Source organism: Melanaphis sacchari, unplaced genomic scaffold, assembly GCF_002803265.2.
Source record: "Melanaphis sacchari strain LSU unplaced genomic scaffold, SCAv2.0 Contig65_pilon_pilon, whole genome shotgun sequence".
Taxonomy (NCBI): Eukaryota; Metazoa; Arthropoda; class Insecta; order Hemiptera; family Aphididae; genus Melanaphis; species Melanaphis sacchari.
Genome location: NW_020271469.1, coordinates 2,234,189 through 2,260,505, shown reverse-complemented (window position 1 = coordinate 2,260,505; position 26,317 = coordinate 2,234,189). Strand labels below are relative to the sequence as shown.

Below are 26,317 nucleotides of genomic sequence, written 5' to 3'. Positions count from 1 at the left end.
ATTTTTTTTTTTTTTTTGTATGTTTGCATTAGTAATTTTGAGCCTTTTCATTAACTTTTTGATCAATAAAAGTTTTAAATTTCAAGTTGGTTTTTACTATTTCTGGTAACAAATTTGATTTAGTTGATGCACATTTGGGGATTCAAAAAATTGGAATAATTACGCATTACCAGTTTTCATTATAATCGATTTAATTATTTTTAATTAGTCAGAAAGGTTGAATAATTAATAATAAGAGATTCTTCAAGCAATCTTACAATAATAATTGAAAAGTATGAAAGGCATCTATAGATATTTTAGGTATTTATGATTGAAATTATTCCTTTAAATATCTGAATTCAGCTAAATCGTGAGTGATAGGTAAAAATTAATATATTATACAAGAATTGATTATTCGAAGATTTGCTGTTTTAAAATTATAAAATAATCAATATATTTTGTGGAACATACTGTATTTATTTATTTATTTATTTTTGATTAGTGGCCATTACACATGAAGTATCGATTAATTTATTATTAGGTGTTTTTTTAATAATTTTATTAAATACTACAGTCTTTTAAAATACAGCAAGAATGTAGTCTATAGTATAATATACAATTAAAGTTATCATAAGTATGCAGTAAAATCATACATTTTTTTAAACTTTATTTTAAAGTTTTTGATTTATGATTAAGAAAATATTGTGTTTAATTTATTTTTAGTTTCTCCTTAGTTGATAGTTAGCCGTTTGTTACATAAACTCATTGTTTTTTTCTATGTTTATTAAATTTTGAATAATAATATTTATTTTAAGATAATTTTTAAATAAACTCGTGTTTAGTATAAACGGGTATTAAATTTTAATTATTAGGTATATACATCAGTGGTTCTCAACATTTTTTATATGACGACATCCCAATTTAGATCCTATAAATTATAGTAGCCTATAAATACAATATAAAAAAACTTTTTTTTGCTCATTAATTGTTTAAAAAACTTTTTGTCATTTAATATTAGTATTTCACGTGACACATTTGGACTTACTTTGTGACACACCAGTTGAGAACTACGGATATACATAGATAAGATTCGATAAACAATTTAACAATTTAATTTATATTTTAAATAAATGGATTTTAAGATGTATGTACTATTTATTATACATATAAAAAATATATTTAACGTATATAATTTCTAAAGCGGTGGATCAAAATTCTTTAGCCTAACTTTAACCCCCCTTGAATTCACACCAGAGCGGCGCTTTATTACTAATACGGTAAAGTAAAATCGTTTTTACAAATAAAATCATCACAGCGTAGATCACGTTGTGTAGTGGTTATTTGATCTTAGATATTCATGTGCAATTATAAAGTCAAATTTGTAATTTATAAGGGACGTATTTGGTTTTCAATGTAACTTATAATAATGTAACTTTAGTGATTTTTCTACAAACTATTGATACTGTAATATAAATTTAATACTACTATCACTAGCATTATTATGCGTTAAGTCAACTACGCGAAGATTAAACATAATATGCTAATGTTTGTTGATAAATCTATCATTTAGTATTTACATGAGGTTTAGGTTCAAAGGTATTGTATACGATTTTCGTTCTTTAGACATTTTGACCACCACATTAATTTATTTAATCGTTATAGTAGCTGTTATCTACTAGGAAAAAAAGATTTATTTTAAACAAAATACCATCTTATCATGCGGTCGCTAATCTAACTACTATTAAAATAAAAATAAAAATTATCAGCACTCAGTTGTGTCAAAACCGTTTTTTAAGCAACACATAATGTTCTGATTCAACTGAGAGGATTAACAACTTGTATACGAATGTGATAAGCTATAATTTTATTATTATTTTCTCAGTTTGAAATAGTTTTTTATATACTACAGATATACATTTCTAAAATTTATAGTTCGAATTTACGGTATTATATTGTACTTTAAACCTTTTCAAATAACAATTATGTTTAATTGTTTTTTAAAAAGGATTTTATATTTAATTATCGTCATTAAATTTGTGAATATAAATGGTGCAATAACAGGTACGTGTTCCGAAAAAAATGAAATTATTTAAATAAAAGTTATTTTTTTTAAATATTTGTTCACTTTCGGTTCGATTCTATAATATGTTTTATTAAATTTTTATTGAAAATATTACAATAAATTAATTACAGATTTCCATTATAGTTCCAATAATATTTAATTGATAACACAAAGGAAGTAAAAAAAAAAAAAAATAAAAAATAATATATTTAATTATTTAATCATAAATATTGTATTTTATTTGTGTTTGTGGAGTTTTTTTATCGTAATAATCAAATAGTTGTTTAGTTGTATTTGGTTTTAAAATTATGTTCATAATTAAATATTCTCTTATAGTTATAACTGATACAATTATTTGACATTTAATTAAATAAAATAATATTTAAATGTGTAATGGCATTTTTATTTGAGAAGTGTAACACCAAAATAAAAAAATAACTTAAGATTTTTTTTCTTAATATTTTCAGTATGATTTAAAATTGTATAATATCAAGACCTAATAATGAATTTAAAAAAAAAATAGATTTTAAAAATTTAAATTTAGATTCATAAGTGATTAAATCATAAAAACAAATTTTTAGCTAGAAAACTATTTATTTTTGTAATCAAATTTTCCTACTTAAGTGTATAATATTATTTTTATAATATCAAAAATTTGAACGTCTTGAATTTTAAATCATCTCTAATATATCTCTCGGTCTTTTGTACAAAAGCCTAAATAATAGCAGCTATTATGTAATTTTTAAGTTATAACTTAGTTAAAAAAACAAAATACTCTTTTTTAAAGCTATTATACTTCTCATTTGGTCATACACTATCAAAATTTTAGACCAAAGAAAGTTGTACAATATTTGTACCACCTGAAGTATTTCATGCTATTAGTTTAAGACTAATTTCTGGATGGCCATGGACTACCTCTGACTTAAATTTATTAGAAGTCAACACATCTTCACACTCAAAAACCTAGTCCACCAATATAATTATAGATTTTATAATAAACTTACCAATCATACAATTTTTTTATCTTTTCAATTTCCTTAATATTTTATGAAATCCTGTTAAAAGGCTAAATATTAATGCCAAGATTGAACAAACATATTAATATCTTTATGTATTTCTGTATATTTATTTTTATTTATTATTTGTATAATTTATCTATTGTGCTATTATTATTATAGATTGTAAATATACTTTTAAATAATAGAAAAAAAAATATTTTTTCGATTTTTGTCTGTATTATTTAAAATTAAACGATGAAATTTGATAAAAGTTCAAGATGGACTTTTGATGGAAATATTCAATGGAAAATTGTTGAATTATATATTAAGGTTTTTCAAAAAACATTTTATGCACAAAATTGATACATTTATATTTATAATAACTTGTAAAAACGTACAAATTAAGAGAATAAAAATTATGGTAGAAATAAAGTTTTAAAGATAGTTATTACCTTCCTCCTGATCTTCGGAGGGTTTTCGAGGTCGTGTCTTGTGAAAGTGATCAAGTACACTGTTACGTAAATTTAATATAAAGAAACTATAGAAGTAATAAGTAGTATTTTAGTCATGTACCTAGATTTTTACTAGATTTGCAGCAGTGAATATGTATTGAAGTATTGAATGTTCTTTGGAAAAGAGTAAGGTAACACTAATTAAGGAACAACTTATGGAACACTTAAATTCAAATAAGAAAAAACAACTCTGGCTTAACTTATTGAAAAGGAAGAAGTTCAGTTGTTGCTCACAGAATCAGAATCTTGTATGGAGAGCTTTTGCTCTTGAGGTAGGTGCGCATGCACTCGATAGTTTGGTTGGTGCTCATGCATTGATAAAAGGAGACAACTTGGTCAGACCGGACAGAGTCGCAGGTAGCTCCATCAAAGGTCTACGCGTTTTCTAGGCTTTCTCCTAGGCGACAGAGACTTTCATTTGGTTATCCCTTGTCTTTGGTGACACACGAAATAGATCTCGCATATTGCGCCACATTTTTACAACTACGTGTGAGTTCTTACTTGACCAAATAATGTAAATCGTTCCTTTCATTAGTGATCAATGATATTTATAAGGTTTTAATGGTTATATGCGTGCGAAAAATTGACCGTTATTTATTTTATTAAATGGTTAAACTTAAGCAATATTATAATCATGATGTGTGAGCATATTATTATAGACTAGTGAAAAAAAAACAATGGTATTATCATAATTAATAATAGATATGCTGTTAAAAATATTTTAAATCTATTAACAGCAATAATAAAGTCAATTATTATTAACATATTTCATGCTTGTTATGCATTAGAAATTAGCTTATTGCACTATTTAATAATAATAATAATAATCGTAGTTCGTATTTATGAGAGAAATAGATAGTATAGCAATCATAGACAATGCAAATTGAACTTCATTTAAAATAATGATTTTTCAATCGGTTACAAACAGCGCATAATATTATAATATAACGTTCTCAGAGTAAAATAATAACTATGTATTATGTTAAATTCATATTTTGAGGTAGATAGTAATTTTAAAATATATACAACTTTTTATAGATTTCTATATAAAAACTTAGTGTAAAAAAAATGAATGCTGAATATTTGAAAGTGTTTCGCTGTGGCGTCGGTCTTTGTCTATTTGTTTTTTTAATTGTATTTACAGACTACAGTCAATTATTATTATTGTTTATAAACAGTAAAAATTATTATTTTGTACGTAAATTATAAAATAATTTGTTAACAAATGTAAACATTATGGTGATGATAAAATCAATGCTATTAAACGTTATAATTCAAGAGAGCGGATTAATTTTAAAGATTAAAAAATGTATTTAAATATTAAAACGTGAACAAGAATAAATAATTGAATAATTTGGATTGTATGTATTAACAATATATTTTTTTGTAATCATTTGGGTTTACCACACTTCGAGCTCAATTTGAAGAGGTACACATAGGAAGATTTTTGTTATAAATTAGTAAATTTTAAATTTTTCTTAATTTGGTAATAAAAATATAGTTCGATTAAAAAAAAAAAAAACTGGAAAAAAGTTGAACAATGAAATGCTAATTTAAACAATACTGAAAAGTGAAAACATACAAAACAATGTTGATAATTCCAAATAATTTTTTTTTTAAACTTAAAGATTTGAGTTAAGCTTAACTTAATAATTAAATTTTACTTTTATGTTTGTTTTTGATAACAAATTGAACATAATGAACATAGTTATTACTTATTACTAAAGATATAGGTTTGAGTACCCATTTACCCATTTATGGATTTTAAAAGTCAAGTACACTCAAATCTATAATATTAAAAAAAAATCTTTTATCTAATAAGTAATAATTAATATTAATCTAAATCAATATTGGAGAAGAGATCTATTTATTAATGTGGGTATAATAGATAATATGTTTTATAAACGTTTTCTCATACAATATTTTAAACATAATATTATACAAAATGTATTTAATTATGTGTTACTACGTGTAAAGTACATAATTAGTAATCTTTGAATGAGATGATTGTCTTATAAAACTGAAGTTTTTTCCTGAAGTTATTCTTATTAGTACACAATGTACTAATCCAAGACGATATTTCAATAGCAATATAATAATATGTAGTATTACCTATTAAATTTTAAAGGGCATCTAATAGCTACATAAATCTATAGATATACACTTCTTTGTTGGGCGTATTTAATAGTTATAAGATAAACTAATTAATCACCTACTTATTTATAGACTACAATTACTTGTACATAGAAATTATGATATTATGAATTACTTATAATATACATATATGTTTTCAGTATATCATTAATAATTCATAATTATTTGTTGTGAAAATAATGATTACTAATAGTGACGCACAATAATTGATCGAGTAAAATTCGTTTCACTATAAATGTTAAATTATTTTTATACAATTTTCTATTAAATAATCAATAATCAATATTGAATAGTAATTATTCATTTACGTATAAAATAGGTGACATACATTACATAATCGAGCTTTGAAAACAATTGGTTCCGAAAAGCTTTATATACTGACATCGAATTACTGTTAATACACTTAAATCAATTTAATCATGTTGAATTATGTATCAATATTATGTAGCTAATTAATTAAGCGATATTGTATTTACTATTTATGAGATTAAAATGCGTATTACTTACATTATAGTACCATATACTAAAATACGTGAATAATTAATAGACATATTGTACCCGATATTTTGTTAAAGGTAATGGGAAACAAAATTGGAACGACACGTGGACGGATAAGCTGAGAAGAGATTTATTGAGGTTCTACGATAGACACTCAAGACCAGTTATCAGTGACAATCTGACGAATGTCACAGTCAACACCGTTTTAAAATATGTTGATCTGGTGAGTAGAAGATCATGCGAGTATATTAAGCGTTGTACAAACTCTCTACTGGAATGTGCATTAAAAGGAAAGCACGAATAAATCCTAGAAAAAAATCAATAGACTGAAAAACTTATAAACAAAATATAAGATTAAAAGTGCTTGATAAAAAAAATGTACTTAAATTAAATCATATTAAATATGCATTAAATTTAATGATTTTTATTATTTTACTTATTATAATTAATATTTTTCTGTTGAGTAGCAAAAATAAAAAAAGTTATCTTGCATTGATTGTTCATTTTAAATCTTATGTTCTATCTAGTTTAAAACGGTATTATTGATATTTCACGAATAATATTGAGACATTGGAATAATATACTTTACCCATTTAATTTTTAGTTTGTTTATTCTTATAAAAGACAATCTAGCTTATATACATTTTATGACGAATCATTGTATATCATCTGCTTGTAAATATTTTATATTATAATCATTTGTGAAATATATATGTTTGCAGGACTTTCAAAATTCGGTTATGACCATTAACGCGTGGGTATCGATGGTAAGTATAAAATGTACCTAATATTTTATATTTAAATATTGAAACAGAATAATCAAATGGTTATGGGTCGACAATCAATCTTAAATCTTAAAACATACGTTTTGTATGAACCTAAAAAGTTTTTTTAATTTTTAATGAAATGTTTTTGGGTTTACTTGGAAAAAATATAATATAATAGACCGTTTTGGTCTTAAAAGTTTAAAGCTCACTATTCGTACTGGTAAACTGTTGCTAAAATGTTGTTTTCGTAGACTTGGCAAGATGAAAAACTTCTGTGGAATGAATCAGATTACGGAAACATAAAATCTGTAAACATGGCTTATGATGAAATATGGATGCCCGATATTGTGGCCTACAACAGGTAGGAATCGTTTATAGACAAATATTGTAAAACTGGATAATAAACGTATAAAGCTCGCTTTTTGGCTGATGTTTTTACGGCAGGCATTTTACATTTTTAAACTTAAAGTTATAAAATGATTTTGGACTACCGAATTCGTTTTAGTTGAAAATTAAAAAAGACATTTTAAATATTTAATACTTAAACTATAGTTAAGTAAGTATGGGAAAATTATTAAAAAATAACTATCTTAGAACTATTTTGTTTTTATTTAAAAATATATTTTTTTATAAATTACTTAAGAGACTTTATAAGTTTATGTTATTTAAGTATCAATAGGTGAGTTCATCGAAAGTTTTTTTTGGAAAAAAACTGAGTTATTCTCATACTTTAATTATAGTACATTTTGCAATAAAATGAAATTACTTTTAGTTTTATTTGAAGCATAAATGCTTACTTGGCTATAGCTTATAGGTAGTTAGTAGTTTTTAGTTTCAATTTATTTTATTTGAACAGTTACGTAGCTAGAAAATTGATTTTGGGGTGCACACTGCACAAGTATTAAATTTTATGCATAATTGGGCGAGCGATCAATTTGTTCAGAAATTAAACTGATTTAATTTTAGAGTTTATCAATACGGTTAAATTGAAAGGTATGTATATTTTAATGTACTTATTGACTTTTTTGTTGTTTCACAGTGCTGACGGACATCATGACGAGACATATGGGAAGATTAACTGTGTAGTTCGTTCAGGTGGACAAGTTCATTGGATACCACCAGCCAAGTATCGAGTATTTTGCGACGTAGACTTGACCAATTGGCCGTTCGGAGAGCATACCTGTTCATTGAGACTAGGTTCTTGGACATACGATGGTAATTCCGTTAGCATGCAAATCAATGATAAAATAAAGGTACGATTATTTTTGAATAATTGTTTTATTTTTTGGAATATAATTATTTTACTGTTCGCATTAGCTAATGCATGCAATAAATACGAACTATTTGTAAACGTCTTCGAATATTGCGAAACGTTAGTATTGCTGTCTAAAATAATTCTAACGTGCGTTAGATAACCATTCATTATAGGATTCTATAAAAGATTAATTATATTTTTTAATATAAAATCGCAATGACAATATTATTATACTACTTTTAAATTAATACTTTTTGACTTTAAACAAATTATAATACGACTAAGGTCGTTATAATTTAAATATTATATTTTTTTATTCAGTTAAAGTTATCAAAGGAAAAAATAATGTTTATTTGTTTGCATTAATTTCATTGTAAGCTATAGCTATCAATAAATATACACGTTTGATCTAAAATATTAAATGATTTTTGTTTGTAAATTAATGTTAAGATCTTTTTAATATTTAATTTTTTTTTTTTTAAACAATGGATTTTAAAATATTATATTTGATATTATGGGACTTAATCAATATAAAATTAGAGTAAGATAATTTACGTAAAAATTATCATTTATGCTCTAAAAATATGCAATGATGTTAAAATAAGCTCTTGAAAATATTTTATTTTTCATTAAAAACCAATAATTAGAAATTTATTTTTTATTAAATAATAAGGCATTTTTAATTTGATTTTCATAACAAAAAAAACTTCTGTACCAACTATATTAACGCCTGTTGAAAAAATACAATACCAACAGACGAATTGACAGCAACTGATTGTATTCGGAGTATTTGTTTTTCACAACACGCATATATAACTAGGAAAATATACGATAAATATATTATTTAATAATTTTAATCTATTTTTTCAATTTCTTGAAAATTAATATTAAATATTGTATAGTAAATATTATTCTCTGTGTGACATATTGTTTTAATTTTAGTATTTACTTTAAGTTTCTTTTAGCTTTATCTATAAGTCTATAATACCTAGTTTCTAATGATTACTAATAATGTTTCAATCGTCATAAATCCGAAATCGATGGTAATAACTGTATTCGGAGTATCATCATTCAGGTATTTCTATAAATTCTATTTCTTACCATATTATCCTGCTAAAAATAGACGATATTGTTGATATTACGATAGCATGATGATAATAATAATAATAATAATAATAATAATAATAAAAATAACATACATAATATTATAGCTTAAAGTGAATGTTAATGTATTTTATTCAAATATTTTTGAATCAATAAAAAAAAAAAGTACTAATTGCCAGGGACCCACTATTGTTTGATATCCGTTGTGGGCCCTCGACTATGCGAGGCACTGCCTCTCTCCCCTTAATCCGGGCTTGACAATTAATAATCACGTGATTTTCTTGGTTTTAGATTGCTGACATGATAAGCTTGGACGAGGGTTGTAAATGGGATATTACAAAGGTGACGCAGAGACGGAGAGTTGAGAGTTATTCTTGTAATTCCAACGATATATACGAGGATATTCACTACAGTATTACCGTGAAAAGAAAAATACCTGCCTATCACAGTATTATCGTCATTCCAGCATTAGGTACATATTTAATTATACGTATTAGTATACGTGAAACTAAATATTTATACTACGTAGCTATATAAATTTTACTCAGTATAAATGTAATATCCAGGGACGAATACGCTATTTTTTTGTTAGATGGAAAATGTTTAAAAGGCTACATATAAAAATATTTCATAAGTGCTACATCATGAAAGGCCGTTAACTTCACTCATGAATCATAGCATTATCGCAATACACATTAATATAATATACTTTTAGTTGTATAACATATAGGTAACTATTTAAATATTTGTTACTTTACGCAAATATTTTTATAACATGTTTGCACACATTTACGCAACATAAAAATAATTTTAGTACCAGCTTATAATATACTGTTTATCGTAATTAAGTTATTGTTCAATTTATCATGATGTGAGAAACAATATTGAGAAAAGCGATTTTAATTCACCAAATAGATATTTTTTTTTTTATATAAAATATACTCACTTAAGAAAAAAAAAGTTTGGTTTTTTTGGGGTTTGAAGCTGTATAGCTTGTATAGCCTTTTCCCCTGATGAGCCTATTATCTACTCATAAAAATGAAAAATTGTACTAATTTTCCGTGCAGAAATATTTATTTTTATATTTTGTATCTCTCACTTAATGTATTTTTCTGAAGGCAAAGTGTACTATGATACCAAAACTTACCTGATCCGTAATTTTGCCAATATGTATTATATTATTGAATTAATTGCAATGTACATCTTTACAAGTTATTATCAAATAATATTTAGCTCGAAAAATATTGCATAGTCCGTAATATAATAATGGATCAAATTTATATGTTTATGATAGTTGTTATTATTCGTATAATGCATCATTTTTGTACTGTCTTATAATTTAGTCATCGTATTCCTGACGCTGTCCGTCTTTTGGCTACCTCCGGAGTCGACGGAAAAATTTATGTTGAGCGGTGTCACGTTGGTCATGATATGTATACTGTTAATGATGATTTCCAGCAATGTACCCATCATGAGCGATCGTATTCCGTTAATAGGTAAGTTGCGTGTGTACAATATTACATGGTTGATTTTCTTAAGACATATATTTTATTATATTACCTGACTGTTTAATTTTTCGCTAATCGTTTGATTTTCAGTAATGTTTTATTCAAACTCATTGGGCATGGTTACTCTATCGATGGTATTCTCGGTCTTGTTACATAATCTAGCTAAATCAAAACAACCCGACCATAAAGTACCTAAATATATAACCCAGTTGTTGAATACGAAATTCGGAACTGTCATGAGGTTTACATCATTAAAGGTAAATAATTGTCGATAGTAGTAGTAAATATTGAAGGTTATAAAATATATATATAAATATATATTTTATTTTTTTTGTTTAAACATAATTTATACATATATATGTATATTGTATAAACAAAAAACCATGAAGAGATTAAAATATTAAAACACTTAGTTTTTTAATCGTATCATAATACGCTTGCGTTGGTTATCTACCATTTATCACTAACACTGCGGCCAATAATTTATTATTATTGGTTTATTTATATAATATTCCCTGTATTAAATTGTACTTGAAATATAGATAATTATTTTCACTTATTAACGATTATATGTACGTCGTTAAGTGTCTTAACGATTTTATAATAATTTCAAGTTAGTTGTGTTATCCAAAATAATGAAGAATGTATATTGATTTTAAATTGGCGTTTTTTTTTTTTTTTATGTGTTCTGCTAACATTTTTTTCAAGTATAGGAGTATTTAAAAAGATACATATAAATTGGTTCCCTGCAGTTGTCGAATCAGTTTCCGGGCAGTCTATAGGTAAACATACGAATTGACTTTTGTGCAGTCTACAGGCAACTCTCGAATTATTATTGGTTCGGTTTGAAATTCTGTTTCAATTTTAAAACCGTGCTAAAATTAAAATTTTCAATTATAGTTAAAAAATGATTGTACACTTCAACCGAAAACAATTTTCTTCTCATTTTATGGAGACTTAGGAATATTTAGAATAATGTAGGTGTGTAGTTAGTATAGTTAATTCATTTGCGCTATAATAGTTTCTTTACACGATAGGAAAAATTATTGACAAAATGTTTAATAAAATTTTGGTATAAGCCATAAGATGTTTAATCAAATTCCGCTTTAATTTTTTTTCTGAATTCGATAGGTGTGTTTTCGTGGAGGTATTGAAAGAAAACGGTTTGCTAATTGTTTATTTATACGTCAAAAAAATCTGAAAGGGGATTTTCATTAAAAATTTATTATCAGGGCCCAGGGGTACCAGAAACTTAAAACCGTTGAAAAGTTGATTAGTGATAGAAGTGAAGATTTTAAATATACATACAATTATTATTGTCAAAGGAATATTTAGTAAACCCTTTGCTATACCTCCATAAAAATGTACTTAATGAAATATTATTACCTTACAATTTCATAACATAAAACTTTATACAAGATGTGAGCAAAGTGAGAAGGGCAATTCTCATTCATTTTCAGCAGTATCATGTTTGGATTTTAGTATAAAACTATAAAATAAAAACAAAAAAAAAAAATTTAAACTTTATAACATAATATAATATTTAATCATGATTAATAATTGTAGTTTGACAATATTTTGAAATTAATTCTACATGTTTTACATTTGATTATAGAACGACGATGAAGATAAGATTTTAGATGAATCAATCGAAGATAGATCAAAACATCCTCAATTGAAAGAAAGTCAATGGTATTATTTGGCTCTAATTTTGGATAGATCAATGTTTATTGTTTACTTATTTTTGTTCATTGCTATGGTGGTTTATTTTCTGAAGTAAATAATATAAAAATTATATTTCACCAAAGATCAATAATTATTTATGTATTTATCTAGTAGTTTCTATCAAGGAACAATTTTTTTTATTTTATTCGTATCGATTTTTTGCTCTTTTATAATTCTTATATTTTTATAAATTTATAAACAAAGGTATTTTTAATTATATTAATATTTAATTTTAATATTAAAAAAGTATAATTACTTATTTATTGATTATAATGCATATTTTTGGCTTTAATTATTAAGTAAAATTTAATTTTATATTTTTAATTAATGTCTATGAGTATCTATGGTTAATTGATTAATATTTATAACTTGATATTAGTCATATATTAAAAAAAAAAAATATATATATATCACCTATACAAAAAAAAAAAATGTATTTTAATTAATAATATTCATTAAAGGATATTTTTTTTTTTTGATGAACTTGTATACAAATAAATATTTATTAAAATGCACATGCCATGAATAATTTAGATCACTTATTTTTCAACGTATGAACGTATGTAATACATGTGTATGACAAAAAAAAATTAATACATGCTAACATAACATTTAACAAAAACATAAATTCAAAAACATGAACAAGAATTATTAAAACAAACAGTTGAACAAGTTTTTATAACCATAGTAAGTATATAGATAGGTATGTAAATTTGATTTGCATTTTCAAGAAAAATTCTAAGAAACTACAAAACATTCAAGTTCTTCATAATACTTAATAGTGTAATATATATGATTAATATTCTACGAGTATAGTAAAAAAAAATAAAAAAAAAATTCATTGACCCGTCATATCTAAATTTTAGCAAATAATTATTATCATTCAAACATTAAATTATGTTAGTTTTAGATAATATACGATACCTAACTAATGGTGGGGGATATCTTAATTGTAAGTAAATTGTATAATTTGAAAAATGTGGTATTATTTTATATAGTTGATAATATGTAAATATGTTGGGTTTCGCCATGTTGCTTATAGCTTACGCTAAATCCGGTTGTTTGTGGTATTTGCACTCGTTCTGTTTCTTTGAACGACTAAAATAATAATAAAGAAAATGTTACTATTATTTTAAAAGAAATTAATTTAAGCAAAATGAGGTAATAAACAATATCATTTGGACTGTAAGATAAATTACCTTTAATCAGGTTAAGCCGAAGAATATTTTTACTCACCGCAAAAAATAGAGGATCACACCAATTATAATAACCATCTTTATAACAAATCCAAAGCAAAATATGTATTCGACGACGCGTGGATCATGTTTCAGTTGCTCCCAAGTAGTCATTTGGTCGCATTGCAATTTGTCGTCTGGCATACAGATGTCCTTAGTGCATATATAGCTACCTTGCAAAGTACTGCACATCGATTTTGGTTTTTCTGATTGGTTGCAAAAAGCTGAAAGGTTTAATACATCAGGTTAACACGTCGAAACATTACTTATATTAAAGATATAAATAAATTAATATAATATATTCAATTATCGGGACGTTGAAAACATTTTATTATTTAACTTACATTCCATAACCACAAGTCCGTCAGATCTGCGACATATGACATCAGCGTTTGGGGTTAATGCCCAATCATAGGTCATGCATGGTGGTATGCGGCAATCACGGGTTTCCCACAGAGGATCGGTGCAAGCTGTAGTGCCAGCCGGTGATTGAGATATTACCGTACGGGATCTCGTTTCGTAGCCAATAGTCTCCCTCTCGCAATCCCCGTGACAGTGCGACCACTGGCTCCATTCGGACAAGGTACAGCCAGGACCGCAGGATACGTAACAGTTCTGCCAGGACAATGGTTTTTGCTGGCCCAAAGAGCCGCAAAAAGTAGACTCGACTGTTTCTCCGTCATTGGTTCTCACGCACGTCACGTTTCTGGTGGTCATACCATGCCCACATGCGGCTCCCTGTATCACGTTAATACATGGAAACGAATTATTCATCGAATAATATTTTACTAAACACGTTTGTGTTGCTGGCGAAGAACTGCGATCAGCTTATAGTAATTATAATATAGTTGCAGGAATGCGTAAACATTTCGAAAAACTTCTAGGGCGGGAGGATGACTAATAAATTATTTTACACCTATGTTTAAGCCGATCGATACTATTTACTAATGATTTCATTGCCAACATTATATTTTCTATTATTATACATTTAATATAATTTTATTTGATATATATTAGGAATAGCATGCGGTTAGTATTTCGGTGGTTTTTGAATATTTGAATGATTTAATAATATTTATAAATATTTTAAAATAAATTTGACTATATAATATTTATATAATTTGTAAAATTATAAATAATCATTGTGTATTTTATGGAATGGAGGGGTTAATCTACTCTTTAAAATGGTCGGATTTATCAATTATTCCAATTCCAATTTCCACTTATGGTTGTAATTTACATATATTTTAAAATACGTACATGGAGTTGACATGCGGACCATGGCCCAAGCGACCAAGTATAACACGGTACAGCTGGACAAGGTTTCCATTGTTCAATGGTCATAGGACATTGTCTGCCCGTTGCACTCGGGTTCATAGCCGTATAAGCTCTGCGTGACACTCCTTTAAAACCAAGGAATCACAAAATTATCAACGCGTGTGTTTCTTTTGTTAAATCGATTAGGTACTTTTTAGTGACGCGCACAAGGTAATTATTGATTCCAGTCTATTTTCAATATGCTTTAAATTATATTGTGAATATTATAGCAGATATTATCATCATGCAATCATAAAAAAGTTAAAACATAGTTTTAAAAACATGTAATAATTTATTATACTACTACAATGGAATAATGATAAAATGACTACTTTATTTGAAATAGTAAATATTAAGTAGGTAATAAATAAAATTATTATTTTTGATTTAAATTGAAAAAAATAAGCTATAGTGTAATAAAGTAGCGCATACTTTATGATTTTATACTACACTCGTCACGAAAGATTAATATATAAAAAATTTAACACTGTTACAATTACCTGTGTCGTTACAAGAGCAACTTGAATTCCATGGTGACCAGCCTTCAAGAGCGCAATCGACTGGGCAATCGATATAGCACCATTTGTCTAACGGACTTGGTTTTGGCTGATCGTCGCAAAACCTATTAGGTGAATAATTGTCATATAAATAGATAAATACATATAATAGGAGTATGTGATAAGCTGAGCTTGGGAATTATAGTACTAAAAATGTAACTTTTTTGTTTTTAATATGCATTTAAAAACACCAAAATATATGATCAAAATTGAAAAATATTTAAAATAAAATACATTATATTTTTTTAAATTTTTTTTTTTTAATTTTATTTATATTTATTGATAGAAGTAAAAAATACTAGTTGGCTACTATACACATTTCCAATTCTAATTTTAAAAATTCTTGATAAGGAAATTAAAAAAAATTCATAATATTTGTTTAATTTTATCAATTTAATATGAGAATATATTTAAAAGTTAAAAATAATACTAATGATACTAAATAAACAAAATAACTCTAAATCAATAAATATGCAAAAATCTGTAAAAACGTTTTGTGCAACATTAAGGAAGTATAATATGTACCTAAAAAAGGAATCTTACTTGAAATGTTTTTAAATTCATCAGAAAAAAAAATACTTATGCTAAAATTTACAAGCTTTGTTTTAATTAATGAAAAGCGAGCGGATTACCTGTCTAAAACAGCTCTACCATCGCTCCTTTCGCAATACACTGCTCCAACGGTCATACCTTCACCACACGGACTACCGCCTAAAGGTAAACATGATACATTTGTAATTGTTTTCCACGAGTATTTAAAGCATGTGAAGTTCAAATGACACGGCTGTGTTTGTATGGCTATTGGACAATTTGCTCCGGTTGGGCTCTGACTTCTAAGCAACAATCTGGTCCGTTGTTGTTCTTGCGATGGTAAGCAATCCTTTAAAATTAATTATTTTTGTCGTTAGATAAGATGATAAATATTATATTATATTTGATTATTTGTTAATAATTATTAGTTATGTTACGGACTCTGTAATAACGCTGATAATTTATATCACAGGCTCTGTAATAACACAACTCAAACTCTTGTCTTAGCAATAATTTCAGAGTAAGGTCGTAACTGCACCGCTCACCAAACATCTTGTACTTAAATTAGTGTATTTTTATAAATTAAATAGATTTTCTATATATTTAATATACCAGTATTGTCGTTTCCACGTGGATATATGAATCGGCGTTGTTCAACGAGACGCAACAGTTAAAATATAAAGTTTTATTATTTTAATTTTTTTTTTAAATTTATAAAAAAAATAATTTTTAAACTTACAACATTTCTTGATGTCTATAATTAACTTTAATGATAATACTAGAAACAGTAGAAACCAATACTAAATAGTCAAATGTGTTATTTACTTTTGGGCAAATTGACCAATCTGACCAGCTACTTAATACACAATCTCCAGGACATGCGATTGTACACAAGTTTACTCCATCTGGTCGTGTAGTCCAATCACAGTATTCTTCTGACAACTCTATTCCAGTATTAATGTGAATACATCTATTACAAAATTTAAATAAAAATAAATATTAGCTTGATTATTAAAATATAAAATTTTTAATATGACAATTGGGCAATGAGTAATTAAAGACATTTTTAATATTTAAAATTATAATATGTTAAATAAAATTATAAAAAAAACTCACAATTAATATGATTTCATCGTAAAAAACGTTTACGATATTTTAAACACATTATTTAATTACCGCACTAATCGAAACATTTCTCCTTCTCCACAGCCTTTCAGTTTATCCTTGTCTGGTAATTTACATTGGCTCCATGGTTCGGTAGTCCATTGGAAACTGTCACAGGGTGTGTTACAAACTTTTGTTTGTATCGTTTCTCCACAGGGCCTACCACCATTTGCTGCGTGCCTTTCGATCTATTTAATTATATTTTTAATTATTAAAAAACTAAAATACACGTAAGTTAAAATTAATTACGGTTCTAGAACGATGATGTATTCCTGGTCCACACAACTTATTACATACACCCCATTCGTTCCAATCAGACATTTGACAATCAATTGAACATGGTACTAAACAGGGTTCTTCTTCAATTCCTGTACTACCACCACATAATCTATACACAACAAAATTATATGAAGTAGTATAATAATATCATATTTATGAGAATATAATTTATATTTCTTACGCTGGATCGACTAAATGATTATTCACGTTAAAACATCCCAATGATCTATATCGTGTGCCAGCACCACACCCATTAGTTTCATTTGTTAAACAAAACGACCAATCGGAAGTAGGTTGTGGGAAATACTCAGAGCACGGGCATTTCATTGTTTCCACGAGACGTACTTCTTTACAAGCTGGATGCGATATAGAATCTCCAATGAGCTCTCGGGTTCTGGTACGTAAACCCGAACATGGCTGAGGACATGATGACCAATGAGACCATTCAGTCATCTGGCATGGAGTTTGGCAGTCTACGTGGCATCGTTCGACACTACTTGGTGTAATATTTAAGGATTGTAGACAGTTTTTTAGTTCAACGTAAACAAGCGAATCGTTATCTTTACACCGGAAATCTATAAGAATAATAATTGTAAACAAATTAATAATTAAAATAATATTATCAGTTTTTAAGATGAAAATATGGTTCAATAGGTACCTCTTGTTCTCAGACCATGGCCGCAAGTAACACCTTCTGCTAATTCACAGTGAGACCAAGCACCGAAAACCAAACTGTATGTAGGACATATTTTATTTGGAATTGGACATGATTCCTCTTCGAATATTGGACCACAAGATTCACCTCCAAGAATAACTCGGTTCCGTTGTCGTTTGAATTTAGTTAAATCCGTTTGTTCTAAAAAAAATATTTAATTATTTTGTGTTAAATTTCTTACATATGTAATTTTGCAAAATAATTAAGTCGATTATATTTGTTTTATAATTATTTCAAAATTGTACAAATGTTAATAAGGTAAAACATATATTTATCATAATTTATTCATATGATCAATATAAAATGGTTTAGTAGATTTTTATTATTTAATTTAATTTGTTTTGATTAGCACCATAAAGTATGATAATCAATATTACCATTTATACATGAATCTTGAGGACATTCTGACCAATCACTCCAGTCTGAAAGAACACATATTTTACTTTTACAATCTTTGGAACAATCTCTTACAGTGATTGGTTTCGGTAATTCCTTGCAACTATAAAACAATTATATTAATTTCAGTTTTGTTTAGGCAGTTATAAGCATTTTAAATATATCTATTTACTTTTCATCTTTGACTTTTTTATCATTTCCTTTCATGCACCAAACATCTCTTGTTTGTGTTCCATGGTCACATGTTCCATTGCAGTCTGTCCATGGTAAAACTAACCAGCTTAATCCATAGCATCCATGCGTATTACAGTTTTCAAACTGTACCATGTCGTCTTTGGATGGACATGGGTGCCCAGTTTTTCCAGGAGGTCCAATAACAGTACGGTTTCTATATCTAACACCTATATCGGATTCGATAGAACATCCCATAGAACATTCACTCCATTCTGACCACCCAGATACAACGCAATCTTCTGGACACGGAACAGAACACGGTTCAGATTCTGAAGGTTTGAGTTTAGAACACAATGAATTATGTACTACTTCCTATAAATTTATTTAAAAAATTGCGAAATTATATTGTAAGTACAATTTGTGTGTTTGCATAATTACCTTATCATGTGCAGTACAATACACCTGTCTACTTCTTTGTCCGGGACCGCACTTTTCAGTAGGCTCATCGAGAGTGCAACTTCCCCATTGACCGTAATCCCAAACATAACATTGAGGATTTTGACAAGGTTGGATTTCTTCGAGACTAGGACATTGTACACCATATTCACTAGGTGGTACATTTGCAATTCTAGTTCTTTTTCTGTATCCGATATTTTCAAATTCTAGTAAAAAATTTTCATTAATAAGTATTTTGAATTTTTAAATAATAAAAATAAGTAAATATGTTGAACCTTCTTGTGATTCAGTTTCGTGTTTAGAAGGACATTTTGATGGTTTACAAGGGCCCCATTTGCTCCATGGTCCAACTTGACAATCTCTTGGGCATGGTATTTCGCATCTAAAAATAAACATAAATATATAATTATTTTTATATTTTATTTATCAATTTTTGTATTCTTATTAAGTATATGATTCGATCATCATTTAAAAAATATATTTATATGTGTATTATTAAATATTTATTATTGACCTTTGGATTGTTGGTGGAGTATCCAGAATGCGACAAATTGATGAATCCATAAATTTACCGGTCATAAGTTCAATACAAGTGATGTTTCTGTATTGAAGACCACCACCACATTGAACTGATGAATTAGAAACGGGTTGTGAACATTTGCTCCAACTTGATATTAGCCATTTATATCTAAAATATATGAAATATTAATTAAGCCATGAATGATAAAAAAAATAAAAAAAAAATAACTTTATGGTTTATATGTACGAGTATCATAAAGATTAGGAACTAACTAATAAAATAAAAAAAAATATTTATATATATAAATTATTATTTTACATTATAATTTAGATTTAATTTTCACCCACGGAATTAGTTATTTGATGTACGTATTTACATTGTTATAAACAAAATTATTTATAATTAATTAAAATCAAAAATGCTACTTATACTTACACTATCTTTAATTAATAATTAAAATAAAAGAAAAGTAGGTATGTTCAATTTGTGTAGTTCTAGAAATAATTGATTAAAATGAGAAAAAAAATTCAATATAATCAAACATCTACATAATATGATGGAAATTGATGAAGATAATCAATAATTTTACTAAAGAAACTATAATTTTTTATGCAAAAAAATTAATGTATTTATTTAAAATAAATTAAGTCAATTCCATAAAATAAATGTTAAATTTATTAATACTTAAGAATTTTTAGACTTAAAATTAAAATATAAAATAATTTTTCACTATAAATTGAAAAATAGATTATTTTAATAAAAAAATTTTTTTTAGTTTTTTTTAACTATCATAACAAGGATATTACTCTTAGTCATTGACTGGATAATTTAGTATGATTTATATTATATAAATAACTATAATATTGCTAAATAAATAAATTTAAAATTAATTTCTTTCACGATATCCTACACTGCTAGTAGTGTGTGCGCGTTAGCTTAGGTGGTAATGTGAACACGTCACAATTTTATTCAAATTGTCTATTTGCATCATACAAGTTTTAAATTTTTTCGTATCTATTTTATTTATTTTTTTATTTTTATTATTTTATGTCGATAGTTGAAAACCGAATAAAATCACAGTATTTAAAAAATATAATCATTATATATTATATAATTATTATTTATTTCATACTTATGTTTTATTAATATTCTACATTATCATATCATATTTTGATCAAATTGAACTTGTTCTAAATTTATTGATTTTTAATAAATAAATAATACGTGATACAAAACGATAAAATTGAATCAATAAATTATGTTCAGCTATTTTTATAAAATGTTTGTAAAACACATGTAATAGTAAGTTGGTTTTGCAAGTACTTTTTTCGCACACTATTGTGTATACATTACTACATTTTTTCAGATTTATTAACAACATTGGTAGAAATTTTCTGCATTGTTATGTACCTATCTTGTAGTTTATTGCCTTTTTAAAATTATATCCTCTACAAAAGGAATGCAAATATTTATCTATAATTATAGATAAATATAAATATAAATTTATTGTAGGGGCACTCATTTTTATTTGGAAATGGGTTTAGTATTATTCTTAACTATTCGAAAAAATATTACCACCAATAAATGATGATTAGTTAGGTAGTAAACCGTAAAAAATTCGGCGTTATAATGTCTTATTTTTAAAATTCTTTTTCTTGTATTTGTACGTCAACATTTTTTATTTTTTTTTTTTTATTATAAAGTATTTATTTATCATTCCTTTTTTTAAAAATAATATTATATAATGCTCATTAATCATTAGAAATTATTTTAAATATTTTCATACTTATCAGAACACAGTGGTAAGTTTTCTTTTGTAGTTCTTGTTTCTACGAGATGAGGACATGGTGAACCCTGTCCTTCGTGTAAACGAAGAATTTGACGTTTCCTAATTGCTTCTTCGGCTCGGATCTGTATTAAAGCAAATTAAGAAGTTAATAAAAATAAAATGAAATTTGAAACTTAAATTCACATACCTTTCCACCTGCGCTAATGCATCCACCTTGTGTAACTTCCCAATCGGTCCAATCACTTACAACGCAATCTTGGGCTATGATACATGCCCTGGTATTGGTAGGCAACTGCTTATCCTCGCAAAAGCTGAGAGAAACAAGTATGCCAGATTCGTCGAAACAGCTCATAGATCGCTTTTGTGTGCCCACTTGAGGCCAGTGTTTATAAAAAGTATCTGAATGTGAGCCTGAATTTAGTATACCATCATTATCACCCATGGTATGTTCGGAAAATGGAACACATTGTTGCCATTGATTTACTTTCAGTTGGTATAATCCAAATGGATAGGAGTTTGAACACGATGGTTCGTCTGGTACACAGACACGCGATTCAGTTAGCTAAATAAAAATTAAAAAATTAAAAGCTAAAAATATGGTTTAATCATGTGATTATTTACTTAATAGAACTTAATTAGATATTTTAGAGCGCAAAATTCCGAAAGATAATAATTTTATACCCATTTTGGAGTTTACTACAAAATTATTATCAGTATCGTTAAATTAAAATTAAATCATGTGAATTATGTATATTTAAAATATTTTATTAATCATAATAGGATCCAAGCATGCTTTGCTAATATAATTTAAAATAAACTGTACCGGCGGGCATTTAGCTCCATTGTTTTTCTGTTCTATTACTATACTTCTCGTCCTCCGCTGTGTTCCTCCACAGCAGATTGTCCAGTTTGAGTACTCAGTGACTACACAGTCTTGGTTTTGTTCAAGTGAACATACTTCCACAGGAGGTGTTCCGGGAGATAAATTTTGGCAACTAGTATCTTCAATTCTGACTGGTTCCTGTTCACAATAAAAACATTTTGAAATAAACTATTTTATATTTCATATTTTAAATTTAAATCATTATATGTGATAATTAAATGATTATAGTTATACAAACATGCTATCATCAATATTTTAACTTTTAACTATTCTTATCTAAGTTAATATTTTTCTTCCTTCCATAATAATTTTTTTCTTATTTAAACACGTATCATAATTATACCTTTTGTTTTTTGGCTATGGGTCATGTGACATGGTTTGTTAGTACATATGTACATGTATTATTTATATTATATACAAATATTAAAACAATTATAAAATATAATATTAATAAAAAATAAAAATAATATTAACTATTATTATTTTAATTGTATATGTTATTAAAAATTAGAAGTCAACGAATTTATGCTTTTTTAATACCGCGGTAATTGCAATTAAAGAAAATCACAAGGAAACTCATTTTAATTACAAATAATTTATATCAATATAAATATAACAGTATGAAATCATTTAAATATTTGTTATTTAGTGAAATATCAATTATAATTTACCTCAAGTTTTATTCCGTCATGTATAACCATGACACACGTGATCTTCCTGCGGCGTATACCCTGGTTGTCATTTAGCCCAGTGTCTTCAGACCTAGTGCACGGTTCCCATTCACCGATTCTCCACTCTACCGCATCTGTGTGAATATATAATTTATTGTAAAGTGATTGTATATAATATGAGATGATACAAAGATTGAGTTATAAAATATTATTTTAGATATTTACCAGTATTCCACAGAAAGTTTTGAGTGATTTCGTTTGATGGTGGTGGCAAACCGCATCGATATAAACCGATTTTCAAGACCAAGGTGATCAGTAATCCGATGCTATGGAAAAGCATCGTGCTTATCTTGGACGGCGTAAGCTCCTCGGACAGTGGTAAAGCTCAAAGGACGGTGTTTACATTCATCTGAAAACGAATTCAAAATAAAAACACTGTTTTTAGTAGCAAATTACATGATGGACGTTGACGGAGTGTGTAGATTTTATTGCGATGAAAACGCAAGGGGCTATCGCGCAGGAAAACATGTCGGTCACAGGATCCCGGGTCGCAACACCCCTGCAGGCTGTTATAATACACTAGTGCGCGCGCGTGCTCGCTCGGACGTTGTTATGATATCGTCTCTGACGGTTTCATGCATATACGGTTTAAGGTGCTCGCGGGCTGTTAATGACATAAAAAATAACATATACCTGTTCGATCGAAGAAAAGGCATTTTTTCAGTTAAAAATGTTACCAGCTACTATTATATGCCGTTCGTTTACGATATAACGACGGCAAAGACAGAGAGACGTCTGGAAAACACCTAAAACTGGCCGCGGACAAATCGATTCACGGGGAGAGCGAACGATTTCCGTTGCCGGGGAAACGCTTTTGCGTCGACTTTTGCGACTGCGTTCGCTCCTTTGTGCTCGCGTGTAACACGGTATACATATAGCACTCCTTTTGCACTATGATCCTCCCTCCACAAAAACTAAAACTACCACCCCACCCACATTCAAATCCGTTACCCCACAGAGAATGTCAGACACTCCATTCCCCCCCTCCCACGGCATAGATATGTACACACTATACAGCACACCATTCCATTTTCGAGCTTTTGTTCTCAGGTACCTAATTTAAACGGCGCAATAACCGGTCATTACAAGCTCTGTATAATATGTCATATTGTATTTTGTATTTGTTTTTAACGAAATGATTTTATTTGCACTGATGTACAATGTGTACGATGTGTATTGTGTTTAACCGTTTAATTGGTAGATGGAGAGAGAGGTTACTTATATACACTTACTTTACTTTAATTTAATATTTAATTACGTACTTATATCGATGGTTTTAATAACGCTGTGGTAAGATTTATACCGGATGGATAATTTAAAATAACAATTATCGAGACATAGACGGAGGCTCCACGCATAATAATTACATTTACATGTTCGATTGGACGCTATACAAGATTTAAAAAATATCATGTGAAACGACATGACAATATATTATAATATATAGTATATAATAGTATTATATTATGGTTAAAAATAATTGTTCCCTGTATTTTACAATATTAATTTAATTAAGGCAACATTAAAACACATTAAAAAGTTTGTTAAAAATGCATCAAATAAATTTATTACTTAGAAATAATTTCATCATAATGTGTTTAATAATAACATTAGCTGTTCATATATTGGAATATAGTATTGTGAATTGAATAAATTTATGAATAATTAGAATTATGTTAACTACTCTTACGCAACTATATACTATGCTATGTATAAAAAAAGAATCGAGTATAAAAAATTATTATTATTATTATTTAATTGCTTAATGTATACATACAAGTTATTTCACCAGTAACACTTTTAGAATAAAATTGTTATTTTTAACAAATAAATTATTAGTATATTTAGAAAATTTTAATAATTAATCTTATTTTTATCTAAGTGAGATTTTGTTTTTATAAGTAGCATTTGTCAAACAATATTTTTGAATTAGCAGCATTTATTAAACAATATTTTTTAACTATATTTTATTTTTTTTATAAAATTGAGAATCTAAATGCACCTATTTAATTTTGTATTAAAGTTTGGTTGAACAAGAATTACTTTAATATGCGCGCAAGTTTATCGAGGTCATAAATAAATAAACCATTCGATGATTTGACGCGATTATATATTTACTTGTATTCTTATTTAAATATTATCTTGAATTTAAAATATAAGTTTTAATTACTATCAAAAAATTCATGACAGTGATAATGAATTTAATGAAATTTCATATCAATACAATACAACACATACAATTATAGTTTGTAGGTACATAGTTATGCGTAAGCTACACATTTTAATGCTCTGAATATTAAATTTAATCATAAGTTTACAAATAGTAATTTTATTTTATAAACTAAAGAATTTTCAAGAAATAAATCAGTTAGGTTAAATCTTAGACCTTGTTTTATTATCCAAGTTTATTAACAAATAAATATTTATTGTAAGTATACTAAATTAACTTACAAATCATAATCCTTTTTAAATGCGATGGTTAATTTTAATGATTTCAAATTTTATATTACAATTTGTAATACAATATTACTACCCTACGTGTTTATAACCTTTTTTTTCTGGTTTGTATAACCTATTACTTAAAGTTAAAACACTAGTTAGACTACTAAACTAAGTTTTAACTAAGTTTTAGTTTTTTTAACTAAAAAACTTTTGCTGAGTAATATGTAAAGTATCACAAATACTTAATTTTAATTAGTAAAAGTTTAATATGTGTGCTACATTGACAGATTAGTATATTTAATATCTATTTCTAGGTATTAATTAATAAATATTGGGATTTTTATTTTTTAGAATTGTTTTAGCATCTAGTAATACTAATAAAATTTGAATCTTATTTTAAGGTTTTCGTTAATTGCTAAATAAATTAAAATTATAAAAATATTAATTTAAATTTTTAATCAGATTCAAAATGTTAATCTGAAAGTAGTTTTTGTTAAAGATGTATAATCACAATTAAAATTCAAGTTTAAAACTTAAATAAGCAATTAAATAGCATAATATCCATA

The 26,317-nt window shown here is 26.7% G+C and overlaps 2 protein-coding genes across 3 annotated transcripts; one reads left to right on the top strand and one right to left on the bottom strand.

The window, feature by feature from the left end:
• The first annotated feature begins 1,961 nt into the window (after nt 1-1,961).
• On the top strand, nt 1,962-12,685 carry LOC112600514 (acetylcholine receptor subunit alpha-type acr-16-like). Its single transcript, XM_025347756.1, has 9 exons — nt 1,962-2,040; nt 6,281-6,426; nt 6,926-6,970; nt 7,222-7,331; nt 8,010-8,223; nt 9,621-9,801; nt 10,673-10,825; nt 10,928-11,094; nt 12,453-12,685. The coding sequence occupies exons 1-9, from the start codon at nt 1,962-1,964 to the stop codon at nt 12,615-12,617; spliced, it is 1,260 nt and encodes a 419-aa protein (XP_025203541.1). The 3' UTR covers nt 12,618-12,685.
• A 565-nt stretch (nt 12,686-13,250) lies between these two features.
• Nucleotides 13,251-24,080, bottom strand: LOC112600518 (thrombospondin type-1 domain-containing protein 7A-like). 2 transcript variants are annotated; one of them, XM_025347763.1, is made up of 22 exons: nt 23,943-24,080; nt 23,475-23,658; nt 23,250-23,383; nt 22,519-22,716; nt 21,883-22,257; nt 21,693-21,817; nt 19,901-20,074; nt 19,662-19,768; nt 19,369-19,592; nt 18,929-19,302; nt 18,738-18,859; nt 18,304-18,501; nt 17,827-18,220; nt 17,616-17,754; nt 17,379-17,554; nt 17,028-17,172; nt 16,304-16,551; nt 15,615-15,736; nt 15,058-15,200; nt 14,142-14,535; nt 13,799-14,021; nt 13,251-13,660 (listed from the first exon to the last, which is right to left on the bottom strand). In XM_025347763.1, the coding sequence occupies exons 2-22, from the start codon at nt 23,587-23,589 to the stop codon at nt 13,606-13,608; spliced, it is 4,185 nt and encodes a 1,394-aa protein (XP_025203548.1). In that variant the 5' UTR covers nt 23,590-23,658; nt 23,943-24,080; the 3' UTR covers nt 13,251-13,605. The 2 variants fall into 2 exon arrangements, with proteins under 2 accessions (XP_025203548.1, XP_025203549.1); XM_025347764.1 differs by lacking the exon at nt 23,943-24,080 and having other exon boundaries at nt 23,475-23,790.
• Nucleotides 24,081-26,317: the final 2,237 nt, after the last annotated feature.